The sequence below is a fragment of the Lissotriton vulgaris genome, chromosome 8, assembly GCF_964263255.1.
Source record: "Lissotriton vulgaris chromosome 8, aLisVul1.2, whole genome shotgun sequence".
Classification (NCBI taxonomy): domain Eukaryota; kingdom Metazoa; phylum Chordata; class Amphibia; order Caudata; family Salamandridae; genus Lissotriton; species Lissotriton vulgaris.
In genome coordinates this window covers 1,227,958,810-1,227,976,257 of record NC_141696.1, presented here as the reverse complement: position 1 = coordinate 1,227,976,257, position 17,448 = coordinate 1,227,958,810, and the positions used below count along the sequence as shown (strand labels likewise).

The following is a 17,448-nucleotide window of genomic DNA, read 5'->3' as shown; positions in this document are numbered from 1 at the left end:
TCTTCTGCCCTCAGTCCCTCTGCAGCTTCTGTCTTTTCTTTGCTCTCTCTTTTTTATTCCTCCTACTATTTGTGCATTTTTTCTCTTCTTGCCTTTTTCTCTGTGTTTTCCTTTTGCCTCTTTACTCTTGTTGCCTCTTTTTCTTACCCTTCACTGCTTTCCTGTTTTCTCACCACTGCTGGCCCCAGCGGCCCCTCTATCCCCTCCAGCACACAGTTTTTCCTTCTCCCTGCTTTCCTCCTCCCATCTGACCAGCCCTCCCCCTCAAACTACTTATTGGCGACTGCACAGCGGGTACACCAAAGGCAAGACCATCTGCGCATGTCCGTGACCCGACAGCGCCCAGTGCCAGGGACCCTGGTCCTCCGACCCGCCTCCGCTATGACTCCAGCATTCTCCATGATCTCAACCCAAGATGCAACAACAACTGCCAGCTCTCTACGCCAGCCAACACCCACGGCCCGCTCTCCTGCCTCCACTGCAGCCTTACCTTCACATACCACCATGCCTGTCTCCCTCACCCAACCTACCGACCTTCTCTGCACCTAAGCCTCTCAAGTGCATCCTCTTCAATGTACCATACCTCTACAAACATGCCACAGAGATCTGGGACCTCTTCGACACCACCTCGCCCAACATCGCCTTCCTGACGGAAACCTGGACAACATCCAGCTCAGCGGCAGACATCGCCACCACCATCCGTGACGGCTACAAGATCATCTGCAAGGACAGTCACACATCCAGCCAGGAGGAGGCATTGCCATTGTCCACAAAAGCTCCCTTCGCCTGACCACCTACTCAGGTGAACCAAATACCTACATGGAACACCTCCGCTTCCAAATCCAGACCAACCCGAGAACCACCCTCGGTGGCACCCTAGTCTACAGACCACCCTGTCCCGCGCCTCTTTCACCGACACCATCGTCGACCTCACCGCAGCCCAGACCCTCACATTCACTGACTACATCCTATATTCACTTTTGCCTGGACAACCAAAATGATCCCAACACCTTCTCCTGCCTTGAGCACCTCCCCAACGTATGACCTAAACAGCTAGTCACCACTCCCATGCACCCAGCAGGACACACACTCAACGCCGTCTTCACAGCAGGAAACAGCATCTCATACATCCACATCACCACACTCCTCTGGACCGACCACCACTTCATCCACTTCTCTTTCAACAAACCTAACGCACACCAGCACGCCCACTGTTTACCCTGCAGAAGCTGGAACAGTCACAGAAGATCAACTCACCACCTTCCCCAATGACACATCACCACCGAAATCCTTAGACGTCATCACCACAGCACGCAACATCCACCAATGGATCGCAAACTGCACCTACACCCTTGCCCACCTCAAGAAAGCTACTGGCAAACTTGTCAAGAAAGCAAGCTGGTTCATACCCCACTTCAAGAGTCCAGACGCACCTGTAGACTGCTCAAGAAGACATGTTTGAACAACAAAACCCTGAAAGCCCACGCCGCCTTCAAAGCAGCCACCACCGCACACCACCACCACCTCATCATCCACAAGGAAGAATGCCCTTCAAGACAGAATCACCAACAACGCACACAATAGCAAAAAAACTCTTCCGCTTCATCAAGGAGTTTGCCAAACCCAACAGTGAGGCCACAGATGTTCCTCCCTCCCAAGACCTCGGCAACAGATTTGGCACATTCTTCTACCACAAGATCAAGACTATCTACGACAACTTTGACAGCCAGGATCAACACACCGAGCCAGCAACCACCATAACCGACGCCCGCCCGACCGACTCTGCACAGTTGGTCCCGCTCACCATGGACGACACCATAAAGACCATAAAAAGCATCCACTCCAGAGCACCTTCTGACCCCTCATCGCATCTTCCACAGAGCCACCTCTGCCCCCGCACCCGAACTATGCCGAATCAACTGCTCCCTTGAGACGCCACCTTCCCCTACAACTGGAAACACGCCGAGATCAACCCCCTCCTGAAGAAACCCTCTGCAGGCCCGGTGAACCTCAAGAACTTCAGGCCCATCTACCTGATCCCCTTCCCAACCAAAGTAATCAAAAAAGCCATTGAGGCCCAGCTCGCTGACTTTAACCATGTCCTGGACATCTCCCAATCTGGATTCCAAAGCAATCATAGCACCGAGACCGCCCTCCTTGCTGCCATAGATGACATCCGCTTCCTCCTCAACCAGGGCAAAACCGCGGCCCTTGTCCTACTGGACCTCTCGGCATCATTCGACAGGGTCTCCCACCGCACCCTACCCACAAGACTCCATGACGCTGGTATCCGAGACAAGGCCTTCAACTGGATCCGCTCCTTCCTCTCCGGCAGGACACAACGGGTTAGAATCCCACTGTACCTCTCAAAACCGACAGAGATCAGCTGCAGAGTACCCCAGTGTGCCTCCCTCAGCACCATCCTCTCCAACGTCTACATCGCCCCATCGCAGCCATCGTCCGGAACCACGGGCTCAACATCGTCTCCTACGCCGACGACACCCAGCTGATCCACTCCCTCACCAAAGAATCCACTGTCGCCAGGAACTAATTCCTTGAAGGAAAGAAAGCTGTCACCGCCTGGATGAAGGACAGCTGCTTGATGCTCAACTTGGACAAGACAGAAGTCCTCATCCTGGCCGCGTCCCCCTCCCCTTGGAATGACTGCTGGTGGCCCTCTGCTCTAGAAAGTCCCCTACCCCCACGAACCATGTACGAAACCTCTGCATCATACTGGACTCCTCTCACAATGGACCTCAAATAAACACCATCTCCTCTGCCTGCTTCAACACTCTCTGCCTGCTATGAAAGACCTTCAGACCTTCAGATGGATCCCAGAAAGTCACTCATGCCCTCATCAGCAGCAGACTCGACTACAGCAACGTACTCTGTGCTGGCGTCACCCAGAAACTCCTCAGAATACTCCAGAATGTCCAGTACCCCGCAGCAAGACTAATTCTCAACATCCCCATCGCAGCCACATCACTCAACAGCTCCGTGACCTCCACTGACTCCCAGTCGACAGAAGAATAACCTTCAAACTCCTCACCCAGGCATTCAAGGCCCTTCACAACGCCGGACCAGCATACCTAAATCACTGCCTCTCCGCCCAGCTTTCCCTGGCTACCGCCCCACGAACCTGCAAGACCAGAACCAGGGTAATGTTCTTCTCCTACCTCGCCTTCAAGACATGGTACACCCTGACCATCCACCTCGGGAAATCACCCTCGGAGACGCAATTCATCAAGGACCTCAATACCTGGCTCTTCACACAAACTCAGCTCTTAGGCCGATCTGCTGCACCTCCCACAGTGTCTTGAGACCCTCAGAGGTGAGTAGTCGCGCTTCACAAACCCTGATTGCTTGATTGATCCATAGTGGTGCTGTTTATACCACCTGGAACAACATGTGAGTTATGGGAAGACTATGTCTAGCATTAATTCCCCTTCTTTGGACAGAACATATTTTTTCTCGTACAGTGTCTTGTAGTTGGTAAAAGGTTGTCACAGGACATTTCTGATTTCTACCTGTTCAGTTTCCTCCAGATTCCTACCTCAGCCCTATTTGGCGACCCCACTTTACGACTTCCATAATGCAATAGAAGAATGATCAATGAAAGACGCCAGTGAGGGGCCAAGACCTAGGGTCACGCAAACAAATAACATGCAGTTGTTTTGGTTGTCTTGGGTGTTTCCATCAGCGTGCCCTTCCCCACTCATGAAGATAATCCCTCCGTAGCCAGTGTTCTTTGATAGCTCAGAATGTCAATCCCTGATCCCAGTGGCTTCGAATGTTCTGCCGGCTTCCTGTCCATCACTGGACAGTGCATGAAGCTGTGGACGCTGGGCAGGGTGTTTGCGTCTCTTAATGGTTTTGATGCATCTATTTATCTCGCTGACGGGGCTCAATTAATGTCAGATGCTCTATATATAAGCCAGTGCATGAAGCCACTAGCACAAGAAACGTGCCACGCTCGTAAACAGCTGGCAAATGAAAACATTCTCAACAAACTGAGCACCTTTCTGCTTGAATAGGCAACATAGACTTCCATGGAAACAATATGCTATTATTAAAAAAAAGGCTATAATGCAGAAGACAATGCTACAAGTTTCATGGGGCCATTGTCGGGGTTCTCATTGGGGACACAAAACTGCAACATTTGTTTTTGTGAAGATTTTCTACACTTTATTGCACAATTGTAGGGGTGCTGTATTATTCTCTGTGTGCAATCCTACACAACCAGGGAAAACAATTATTTGAACTCTTTGAGTATGTGTTCTTGAGATTACTGACAAGCAATATCACCTTCACAGGATTGTTATTTTTTCGTTCTCCCCCTCCACAGCCATAAAATATATGTGCAACACACGTGTTTATAATGCACGTTCTATTCTAACCACAATTGATTTTGATCTGATTTTTTCCATCTTTCTTTCAGCAATTGGAACTGTGCCAGAGGTTGTACAAGCTCCACTTCCAGCTGTTGCTGCTTTTTCAGTCTTACTGTAAGCTCATTGGACAGGTGCATGAAGTGAGCACCATGCCAGAGGTAGGTGCCGCATGAACCCATTCTATAAGCATGATTGTTTGATAACTGTGTATCACAGACTTTTCTTTTCAGTGGATTTGTGTGTCCACAATCTGAGGGTGGGCATGCCTGGAATGAAGACATGGCCCCTTCAGATTCTTTTACACTTGGAACAATCCTGATGACATCAGGGCGTGTATAAATAAAAGAACTGTGCGTGCACCAGGCATTGAGAGCACAATATGAAAACCATTTGAGTATCCTGTTGTAGGCAGCTTCCCATTTGAAGACTACCCTCTTCAGATTCTGCAACACTTCCATGCTTATTTGGTATGTATAAAACAATGAATGAATGAGTGTAGGCATGTAAAGCACACCGCTACTCCAGGGAGTGTCTAGGCACTGCAGAACAGCACTATGGTCATAGTGGCATTTAGGCATGAGTGGATAGCCAGATTTTAATGGGTTTCCAGAAAAGCAATTCAGAGCTAACAGTGGGAAGCTCAGGAGCGAGCTGATTCCATTAATTAGCGACCAGATAAAAAAAGGAGCGACCACCCTTCCTAGCCTGCCTGACTTTGGGTAGAATCACCAGAGAAGATGCAGAGGGCCAAAGAACTTGTGTTGGAGAGAATTGCAAAAGGGTGACAGAGGGGCATTGGCAGGCGACAGAAAAATATGCCCTTTGTGCCAGATTTACCACCTTGTACAGAATTCTCTTATTCACTAGCAAACAGCAAATTATGCCCAAAGTCAACACTTGAATGTATATGTGCTGCAGTTATTGCACCCAGAATAAGTGCCCTTTTTAGGTCTCGCCTGAGCCAGCGCGCATGCGTTGCTCAGTGAGGCTTTAGTCAGGGCTTTTAAATTCTAAACACAAGCTCATGCGTGTGTTTTTTTTTTTTATCACCCGCAATTGGCCTTTGCATACGTTCGCGTTAATTGGAAAGGTGCAATGGCGATCAGCTTTCCAGCATTTGTTACTGGCATGTAACAAAACGTTTTGTGTTGGTCGGTCATTGCGAGTCTGCGTCATCTTGACTTGTTAGTCTACATTTATAATTAACACAAACAATAAGTACACTTTGGGGGCGCGTCTGGGGGTGCGATACCTGCATCATGGAGTCTGCTGTTTGGCTTCCTAGCAGCGTGGACTTCTCAGGGTGGCGAGACGGACAGCGTTTGCTCAGAGGCTGTTTGCTCCATACAGCTCTACACCCAAGACTTCAGGTGTTTGTTTGTTTCTGCTTAGTTGGACATGTAGGGCGTTCTTCACACTCCGCTGTGCAATCTTACAGAGCTGTATTGTTAAACTTGACTGCTACAGTCAGTCTTAACAATAGTAGCACCTCCTTCCCCCGAGGGCGCTCTCTGTATGCAAACATCTCTCGAGGGCTAATTCACAATGGGTGACGTGGCCGAGGAGAATGAAGGCTCTGCGGGGAGAGGCGGGAGCTGTATGCAAATGCGCTTCATTTATTCTGTTAACAGTATGCTCTCTGGTGATTGAATGTCTTCATGGAGGTGGGAGTCACTTAGGCGGAACGAGGCATGATAAATGTAAAAATGTAAGCTTACTAAAGCCTTTAAAGCTAAAGTAATTCTGTTTCTAAATATTCTTGATGTTATAGATAAGAGAACCAAGACACGGGTAATCAAACTGAATGGCCCAAGATCACACAACTTGGCACAGGGAGCACTGGACAGTCTCTTCTCTTGCCCTGGCATTCCCACAAACAGGTTTCAGGTTAGGGGCTCCTTTCAGAGCAGAAAGGGCTGCTATGACCCGACCACACCTCACAGCCACATTTTACTTGTCCTCTCCTGCAATTTGAGGCTCGTTTCAACATTCCTGCTAGGACTGATGTTGGTTTTCAATAGGAGTGGGGATTCGGGAAACTGTGACTTCAACAGGTTCTGCGCCAACAACACGCCCACCATCCCATGAAGTGGAGTAAGATGAAGAACTTTCACAACTGTGGCCTACTACAACAAAGCAGTAAAGTCACTCAGGACATACAACAGCATCACACGTGTGGGCACGCAAGTGTCAAACAGTTGATTGGGGCATATAATTTTGATGGGCATATTATTGGTGTTGTCAGTCTGTATTTGTGCCCTGTAACTATGCAGCCCCACAGAAGAGCTTCATCAGTGGGGTGGGAGGAAGGTCCGAAGTAGAGCAGTGGTGAACAAAATGTCATTTATAGAACTCATTCAAGTGCTCCAGTTTAGCGTGTTACATTTTTTAATGCACTGAGTGACGTAATTAAATGTTAATCTCCGAACATAAACACATAAACTTTCTAGAAAGAATACCCCCGCACAATGGCATGGGTATCCTGCCATGATTAAGCCCAGAGACACGTAAGTGTGTGTTGTCTGCTGTTTAAACGGTCAATGTTATTATATGTAGAGCAAAGTTATGTTTTTTTATTCCATGCAGGAGTGAGGATTTTGCTTCAGTATAGTTCACTCAGAACTGAGGTCCTAGGTGTTTCAAAATTTCTTAGTCAAGAAAGAGACAGTGAAGCAAAGCGAGATGCCTGGGAGAACACAATTTGGTCAAGTGCGGAAGCCAGGATGTGAGCTCAGGTTTCACATACACACAGTTTGTCATTCAGCCACTTGACAAAATGTACTCCTCTCCAGTTTGATGCTAAAGAACAACGCCCCGGGCTTAAATGTCTTTTAAGATCTAAATTAGTACACTTTGTTCAATACACTAACTGTAAGCTCAGTTTACCTGCTTATGAAAAACCCTCAATTTCAGACTGTTTTAGTCCGTGCTGGTGCTGCCAGGACTGCTGGTAGGAGTGAGATCTGCGTTTTGGAAATCCTTTTATTTCCATAGAGCTCTTGTAACTGAACCATAGCGGATTTGGCAGATTTACAAATGTCAGTATTGCAATCAGTGAATGTTTGTGGTAAAATTGATAACTGCATATTTTTTTGCAAGGTAGGGCTAACACAATCACATTCACCTAGTGATAAAACCTTAGAATGATGCAGCCTCAGAGTTTGCAACACAATCTCAGTATTACATTGGCAGATAACTATTTAAGTGTTTGTTTAGAATTCAAAGCGGGATGATGGTGGTGTGCTGTGAGCGCATGGTGGCATGGTTGATTAACAGAGAATTTGACTATGGAATATACCTAGTGTTGCCTTATGACAGCTAATGGCGGCTTTGCAAGACCTGTTGCACATGCTTTGATTGTATCTAACTCATTTTTTCGCTTCACCCAGCTCATGAACATGTCAAGAGAACTCAGTGACCTAAAGAAAAACCTCAAGGAGGCAACAGCCATTATTTCTACCGATCAACTTAACGTGCAAGCGATTTTGTCTGAACCGTCTTTTACTACTACTGAGGCTGCAATTCAGTCAATGCTGGATTGCTTAAAAAACAACGAACTCAGCAAAGCCGTACGGCAAATTCGAGAGTGCAGGCAAGTTTGTCTTGGTTAATGGCCATTGCATAATGTTTTAGTGTTTTACCTTTGTTAAAGTAAATATCAGATTCGCTGATGTCTGAAATAGCTTTTTCATTTCCTGATGCCACATGTTACCCTCTCAGCCTGCTCTGGCTTTACTGCCAACAGCACATTGCATGGGGGGAGTTTTACATCCATCCTTAAAAATAGCAAAATATATATGTAGAAGTCCCATAATGCTAAATATTCTGAACACTTTGTTTACACTCAGACCCAGTACACCATTCGGTCAATATTTACAAGCAGATGTCCACCTGGAAATACTATACAACATTTGCATGCCTTGGAAAACACAAAGAAAACAATTCTATTTATTGTCCAGCACAGTGGCCATCCTTTCTAGATATATTTACTCAGGCCTTAACCGTTATTGGATTTTGCTTAGGTTACACAATGCATAAAACAGAGTTCCAACTAATAGCTTCAACTTCGGTTTACCTTTGTGATGGAAAGTGTCATGAAAAGATACGAATAAGTTACATAAGTCATAGAAACCACAAGTGTCTCGGTATTGACATCGGAAAGCAGATCTAGAGCAATAGGCAAAAGGTTTCATTGCAGACAGTGCAAAATAGTGCCCAAGGAAACAATGCGACAAACTAAGAAATACAAGAAAGCAAAACCAGACGGAAACCCTTTTTCTGTACACCCTGAGAATCAGGAAGAAAATCCCTGTCCAGATGCAACAAACACCCACCCAACCTTTCTTCCTCTAGAAACTGAAGACACGCCTCTTCAAACTACATCTTGCTTAACCTTAATATTGGTCCACTTACAACCCCTGCCACAGTTAAACTATCTACAATGCTCTTCTACGGTATACACCCTTTTTTGTCAAAGATACCCACCTTGTACAGCACTCCATTGCTTTGTCGTTAGGTTTACACTCTCAGGGCCCGATTCACAGAATGAACTTACTACTTTTGGTATTCACAGAATGCACTTACTACTTTTGGTATTCACAGAATGCACTTACTACTTTTGGTATTCACAGAATGAACTTACTCATTTCGGTATTCCCAGAAGTTAGGACTACTAACTTTAGGACTCCTAAATGCCTTCTGTGAATACCGAAAGTCTTAAAATTAGGATTTTTCTCAATTTAGTAGTAGTAAAGTTAGGACTCCTAACCTTAGGACTCCTAAATGCCTTCTGTGAATACCCAAAGTCCTAAAATTACGATTTTTCTCAATTTAGTAGTAGTAAAGTTAGGACTACTAACTTTAGGACGCCTAAATGCCTTCTGTGAATACCGAAAGTCTTAAAATTATGACTTTTCTCAATTTAGTGGTAGTAAAGTTAGGACTACTAACTTTAGGACACCTAAATGCCTTCTGTGAATACCGAAAGTCTTAAAATTACGATTTTTCTCAATTTAGTAGTAGTAAAGTTAGGACTACTAACTTTAGGATGCCTAAATGCCTTCTGTGAATACCGAAAGTCTTAAAATTACGATTTTTCTCAATTTAGTAGTAGTAAAGTTAGGACTACTAACTTTAGGATGCCTAAATGCCTTCTGTGAATACCGAAAGTCTTAAAATTACAATTTTTCTCAATTTAGTAGTAGTAAAGTTAGGATAATTAACTTTACTACTACTAAATTGAGAAAAATCGTAATTTTAAGACTTTCGGTATTCACAGAAGGCATTTAGGCGTCCTAAAGTTAGTAGTCCTAACTTTACTACTACTAAATTGAGAAAAGTCCTAATTTTAAGACTTTCGGTATTCACAGAAGGCATTTAAGAGTCCTAAAGTTAGTAGTCCTAACTTCTGGGAATAGCAAAATGAGTAAGTTCATTCTGTGAATACCAAAAGTAGTAAGTGCATTCTGTGAATGCCAAAAGTAGTAAGTTCATTCTGTGAATCGGGCCCTAAAACTTTCGTACACACCTAGAATAATTAACTACTGCTTTTTATAGGCCTGTTTGATATTCCAGCTTGAATGATATGTTAAGTATCTAAACATTAGAAAAGTCAGATCAACCTCTTTGAATTGAATAGTCTCCATTTTCAATGAGTTTTTTAGTCTCCATTTTCAACCAGTTTTATCCTCATTCATGCTCCAAAAACCATTGGCACCTACTTGTCTGTTGAAGATATACTTTTATCTGCCCACTTTAAAATGTAATCACTTTAAAATGTAATAAATGGTAAAGGACCAACCTTTCAAATATTCAAATGTATTTATTTGATTAATTAAAATCTTACAAAAATGCTTAAAATATCAAACAGTATAAAAGAATTTAAAAACACTATATACACGATTTTTCTAATATCGCATAGTTTCTAAAAAGACTTAATATCTTCAAGTTTTGTACCAACAACACATAAAAATTTTACAAATGCAGAGTTTATAAATATATCTTTACAGTTTAGGCATGCCATCAATGCGTGTCTACATGTCCTTACTCCACGAACATTGAATAGTCTCTTAAGGGTGATTTTCCTTTCAATTTCTAATTCAGGACAAAGACATAATAGATGTATGATATCCTCTTGCCCACATTTACATAACCTACATATATTGTTCTCCTCATTGCACTTCCACTTCCATGCAGGTAAATGACATAAACCCGGCAATAATCCAAAACGTGCTCTGATAAAGATTTGTTTACTTTGCTGCGACAATGATGTTTCAAGGTATTCCTGGACTTCTTTATCCTGAATCCATTTAAAATTGGCCATGCGTGTCTTCTTTTTACAAATATATCTTTATCTTTTATCAGCGACAGTTGCTTAGTCAGTTTGTTAATTGTTATTTTAAAACTTTCCTGGGTAATTGTATTCTCCCAAATTGGTATTACACCAAATTCTTCATTTGCTTTATATAGATAGGCCCAGGCTTGCAGTTTCCGATTGTCTTTGATTTCTTCCCATAATATCTGGGACATTTGGTTTTCATGATCGTTCTTTATTCGGTTCCACACTTTAAGGGCTTGACCTTTTCTTGCAATCAGCTGGTTATTTATCCCAAATTCCAACCTCACCTGCGCTTGCGAGGCATTGTTCGGTAGGCGAAATAAGATCTTATACATTTTAGCAACTGCGTTATTAATTATCTCCGCATCTTTCCAGTTTAATACCTCACAGCCGTATGTCAGGGTAGGTAGTCATTTCACTGATATGATCTTTAGTAAAGGACAATAGGACAAAGCAGGAAGTGTTTTTTGTATAATCCTAAATGCTGCAACCAAACTATTAGCTTTCCCGGTAATATCTTTTTTCTGCGGGAGAAAGTTTCCACTGTCATTAAATATAACTCCAAGGTACCAGTAGGAATTAACCTGTTCAAATCAAGTTTGTTCTAATGTCCATTTACATTTATTTTTAAATCTTGTATTTTTGTAACTACCATTACCTTGGTCTTAGTTTAGTTTATTACAATTTCATTTTCTTTTGCGTACATTGATATACAATCAATTAATCTTTGCATTCCCACTTTAGTTTGACTTAATAGTACAACATGTATTGCGACTTATATAGCGCACGTATCACCCGAAGGCATCAAGGCGCTTTCCTTGGGAACCCGTCCTGGCTTTTCCCTGTGAGATAACCCCTACTGGGCATCCCCAAGGTGAAAGCCAGGCATCCCGCAGCGGGTGGGCCGCCGTAGTGGAGATTAAGCAAGCTATTGCCCAGAGTTGCAGCGTGTGACCCCATAATTAGAGTAGGCACCGAGGCGAGAATTATCGAGTCCGTGGACATTTTTGGGCTCAGGACCCTGCCGCGTTGGGAATTGAACCCTGGTCCCGGGCCAGACCTCTGCATCAGGGTCTGCCGCTCTAATCAGTGAGCCACACTCCTCCACTATATCATCTGCGTAAAAAAGATTAGATATTTGCTTTCCAGCTAGCCTCGGCGGATGTGCATTAACTTCAATAAGTGTAATAGTAAGATTTGCTAGAAATAGATTAAAAAGCAGTGGAGCAAGGACGCAAGCTTGCTTCAATCCTCCCGTCGTATGCATTTCGTTGGTCAGTGTTCGACTATCACCAATTCTTACCCTGACCCAATTGTCAGAGTACAATAATTATATTCTTTTTTAGTAGTGAGTCTGGAATTCCTTGATCCTTAAGTTTCATCCAGAGTAGGTGCCTGTTCACGCAGTCGAATGCCGATTTGAAATCTACAAAGCAAAAATAGAGGGGTTGCTTAGCTAAAATCGCTTTATCCATTAAAACCGATAGGATTATTATATTAGTGGAGGTTCCTAGACCTTTGATAAACCCAGTTTGATTCCGGGGTAATACCCGCTTCTCCTTAACCCAGTCTGTTAAACTTGATAGTAATAGCCCCGCAAACAATTTGTAGTCAGTATCTTGGAGAGTTATCAGACGATAATTCTTCAGTAATTGCCAGTTTCCTTTCTTATAGATAGGAGATATTAATGATCCTCTCCACAATTTCGGTATTTGCCCAGATTGTACAACTTCATTAAAAACCTTTGTCAAATATGCAGCCCATAAGTCTGGATCTTCTTTGTAGAGAGCAAATGGGATGCCATTTGGTCCTGGTGCTCTATCTTTTTGTTTCACTTGACTTTCTGTAATAACAATTTCCAGATCACATTCTAGGTCTGTTTTAACCATCGTTGTCTGCTTGTCTTTCTGAATATTTAGTTTAGATACACAGTTTAGGGTGTTTTTTAAGGAAAGTAAGCCATTCACCTTCAGTTAATGGTAATGGTAATGTAGTTTCTTATATAGCGCACGTTAATGCAGATGCTAACACAGATTTGTTGGGACTGCTTAATCCATTAATAGTTTTCCAAAACACCCTTGAGTTTGCCTGGTTACAAGCATAAAAGATTTTTGTCCACAATTCTTGCTTTATTTTATTCTTTTCGTTACAAATTAATTTCCTCAAATTATTATTGACACTTTTTAGTTTTATTTGTATTTCTTCATTATTTTGTTAAGTATCTAAACATTAGAGAAGTCAGCTCCACCTATTTAAATTGAATAGTTTCCATTTTCAACCAGTTTTTTAGTCTCCATTTTCACCCAGTTTTTTCCTCATTCATGCTCCAAAAACCTTTGGCACCTGCTTGTCTGTTGAAGATATACTTTTATCTGCCCACTTTAAAATGTAATAAATGGTAAAGGACAACATTTCAAATATGTTTTTCAGTCCAGTGTCTGTCTTAAGCATGGACAAATGCTTAAGGTACTTCAGCATTCACAAGTAAGTTTAAAACATATTTTTGCTACATATTGAAGAATGTGTTATTTACATTTGAAAGATCCAGGCCTTATTGATGATGATGGGTAGAAAAGTGCATCCATAACCCAGCTTTCACAGATGAGGAGGGATGTAAGAACAAGAGACTTGCGGGGGAAACATATTTTTAAAACAAAAGGGAAATATTCCATTGATTAAAATACACTAATGACGCTTTAGAAAAAAATGTGCTTTATTTGTGAATATCATACATATTGACCTGTTGTAAAAAAAAATTGAGAACACCTCAAATATATGTAACCTGGCATACGTTGGTCTCCTCATATTCCCCCACTCTTTAGCTGCACAGTCCCTTAATAGTACCTTCCTGGTACCAACTAGTGGATCTCTGAGTGACATATTGAGGGAAAAATTTTGTTTGTGTTTTTTCAAGTCCGGTGTCATTTGTGGGTGTAAAGTTGGTAGCCCAATTTAAAGTATCAGTATTTTGACCATTTTATTAACCCTGAACATGTGCTGTCAGCTCTGCCTTAGAGGTTTTGTGAATGGTTCTTACCAGACATACAACTGATTTTGTGAACAATTTAATCAGGGAACAAATGTTGCTCAGTGTCAGCACCCTTACAGCTCCATCTGGCTCACCTTCGTGCCCTAAAGATCTGAAGAAGCCTCCTGTTGGAATTACGTCAGTGGATCCATCCCTGACACCGTCTACGCTTCTTGACCCCAATGCGAAGGTCTGCTCTGACTCCAGGCCCGACACCCAACCCGATTTCAAACCCGCGCCATAGTCCTAGTCAGTTCCAGGTGCATTGACACTGAACCTTTTTTCTCATCGTACTCTGAGGCAAACCCGAAAGAACCTCGACTGAAGTCACATCCCCCACAACCTTTTGCTTAGCCGGTCCAACCATATTCTGATTCTAACAGAACACTTGCATTACCCAGAACTCACCCACAAACACTTATTACTCCCTTTGTCTCAGACTCTGAACATGGTTGACATGGTCAGGATGATACAGAGGATGATGGGGATGAGGCAGCCCATTAGACTGACACAGACAATGTTTATGTGGACTTTCAGTAGGCTAGTGGGCTGAACACTGGGTTAGATTCCTACATACTCTTTCTAAAGAGGAATCCGCCTCTTCTATAGTGGTAATTTGACGGCCTGCCAAAAATACTAGACTTGCAGCTCTTGACCGCTGAGGTCAAGACCAGTGTCCTGACGGAAGTCCTGCAGCCTGGGCAGGCTTCCGTGAACATTCTAGTAGGCACATCTTACAAGCCTTGTTTTTTGCGTGCCAACAAATAGGCATGTGCCCAGAAGACACTGATCTGCACCTGGTTGCCCACCTTTTCTCGTGCAGTACCCTACGCCTGAAAATTTGGTGATCTAGATGTCCAGCAGTAGGTTATATTCTAACTTATTCTCTAGGATGTTTTCCTCATCCAGTCTGCCCTTTTGTTTCATAAATGCCAGCTGTCTCCCTAGAAGATATTTGCATTTATTATGGGATACGCTCTGCAAAATCTTGCTGACATTCCCTGATAAATACATCGCCAATGTTACACAGATCATTCAAGATGGTCAGGATGCAGCGTAGGAACATCATCTGTGCTGGGCTGGATGTCACCAGTTTACTAGGCATGACAGTCAATACCAGTATAGTGCTTGGGTACCATGGATAAATAAAGTCAACAAGCTTCGCGGGTGATATTTCAGCGTCACCTAATGCACATGCCGTTTGACGGTACTCATCTCTTTGGAAATAAGGGAGGCTCTGTTCTGGACAAAGAACGCATAGAGAAGATCCCGGCATCAGAAACAGGGACTGAATGTTACTCCCATAATTACCCAGTGCTGAAGAACGACGTAGGCCTTTTTCCTATTTAGGATCTTCATTTTCTTTCTGGAAAGGGTAAATTCAAGGTGCTCAAATTAGTTCATATTCTGTCTTCCCTGACTCCAGAAGACTGGATATTAATGCTGGACCTGCAAGTCTCCTATTTTCACATTCTTATCCTGCAGACCCACTAGCGTTATTTGTGGTCCAAGGTGGGCTGCAAGCATTTTCAGTTTTCCGTGCTCCCCTTCAGCTTTACCAATGCCCTCAGATGTTCATGAAAGTGATGGTGGTGGTTGAAACACATCTTCAGAGGTTGGTAATAACTGTCTTCCCCTACCTCAATAACTACCTACTGAAGGCAAGCTTGCTATAGTCAGTCATGACCACCTCTAGATGACAACACACCTCCTCACGTAGGGAGGGTGGAAGCACACTGCCTCACATCCCAGTACTCCGTTTGCCACAAAGCATCATGGTAAATGCAGTGCAGTACCGAGAGCCGACTGTAGTTATGGATGCAAAGCTGAGGAGGTCATCTGGGAGATGTGTAGATCAGAGGACTCTTGATTTCTGGCCAATATTTGCCTCCATATCAGTCTTTTGGAGTTGTAAGCCATTCATTTGACTTTGTAGGTCTTCTTACCGTCCATCAAAGGGAGGCTGATCCTGGTTCTCATGGACAACACAACCACCATGTGGTACTTCAATAAGCAGTGGGATCATTAGTTCTCTGCCAGGAGGCCCTGCACCTCTGGAGCTAGCTGGGTCAGCAGCTAGCTCCTGGTGAGATCTTTAAATACCAGGGCTGCCAAACTCAGTTGGTGACGCCTAGCAGATAACAAATGGCAGCTACACCCGAAGGTCGCGCAGGACATCTTTCAGCCATGTGGACAACCCTGGTTCGATCTCTTCACCTTTTTCAAGATCATGCAATGTTTACACTTTTGGAGTTGTAGTTCCCAAAAATGTGCTCTCTCTGAATCGCATTCAACCTAGAATTGAGCATGCGACTCCTGTACACCTTTCTGCTGTCACCTCTCCTGCCCTGAGTTCCGAAGGAGATTATAAATGACTGGGCCCAAGATCAGGAACAAGCAGGCTCCAAATTGGACCAGGAAAGTGTTGTACCCAGAACATCTGGGCATGGGCAGCTGTCCTCCAATCAGGCTGCCACTCCAGGAGGATCTTCTATTGCAGCAGCGGGGCAGGGTCCTGCACCTCCATCTATGGAGATTGAGCTGTAACAATTGGCTGACTTCGAACTCTCTCCTGAAGTAGTGGATGTCATTCTAGCTATGGCATCCATCTACAAAACAGTTCACATCAAATGTTGGATTAGTTTCTGGCCTGGTGTTATTCGCTCCATCCAAACTCATTACAAGCAAAATTATGAATTTTCTGCTTTTTGTGCTGTCCTTAGCCCAGCAAGGACTTCCTGTGGCTGCTGTTGAAGATCATTGGTCAGATATTAGGGCCTTTTTTCTGACCAACTGTTCTTATTTAAATAACCTGTTGTGATGCATTTTCTTAAAAGGCCTGGTGCACTCGATTTGAGTCGATGCAAAGCTGTTTCCATCTCCTGACTCTCAAAGCCATCTTTTTCATAGCAATGACTTCAACTTGTCACATGAGTGAGGTACAAATTCTACCCGTTCTTCCACCATACACCTCCTTTTTCCTGGACAAACGATTGTTGCAGAGTAAGGTGACATTCTTGCCAAATGTTGTGACATCTTTTCATGTTGGACAATCCATCACTCTTTCAGCATGCTTAGTCCACCTCATCCCTTGAAAGACAAGGAAATGCTCCATCATTTGGACCCCAAAAGATCTTTGGGCTTTTACATAGATTCTATCAAGGACCGGCGGGGGAACAATCTGCTCTTTGTGGGTTTCGCCGAGACAAAGAAGAGTAAAGCAGTGAAAAAGGTCCATATCAAGATGGATAGTCTTCTGAATTAAAATCTGCTATGCATTGACCAAGAAGCAGCCTCTGGAAGGTCGAAGGGCTCAATCTACCAGAGCAAAGGATGCTACTACTGCATTGGCAAGGAGAGTACCTGTTCCTGACATCTGTCAGGCTGCGATGTGGGCATCAGCCCACATATTATCATGAGGCTCTACTACCATGATAACCAGGTTTCACAAGAAGGGCATTTTGCCGGTTTGTTCCTGCAGCATATTTTGATCTGAGTCATTCTACAGATCCACCACCTTGGGTGTTAATGCTTTGGTATGTGTTCACAAGGTGATGAATCTGTGATTAGAAGTGTCCATCAGGGGAACAGGTTACTTACCTTCAGTAACGCTCTTTCTGGTCGGTACAATGTAAACCGCAGATCCTCTGCGTTTTGTGGAATGGTCTCTTTATTCCATCTATAAAACGGTC

General features: G+C 43.6%; 1 protein-coding gene across 6 annotated transcripts in view; it reads left to right on the top strand.

The window, feature by feature from the left end:
- FRY (FRY microtubule binding protein) overlaps positions 1-17,448 on the top strand; it is a 674,187-nt gene that overhangs the window by 645,372 nt on the left and 11,367 nt on the right. For all 6 annotated transcript variants that reach the window (XM_086935130.1, XM_086935129.1, XM_086935133.1 and 3 more), the window contains 2 exons: positions 4,439-4,549; positions 7,781-7,983. In XM_086935130.1, coding sequence (XP_086791256.1) covers positions 4,439-4,549; positions 7,781-7,983 — 314 coding nt within the window. The remainder of the gene's footprint in view (positions 1-4,438; positions 4,550-7,780; positions 7,984-17,448) is intronic.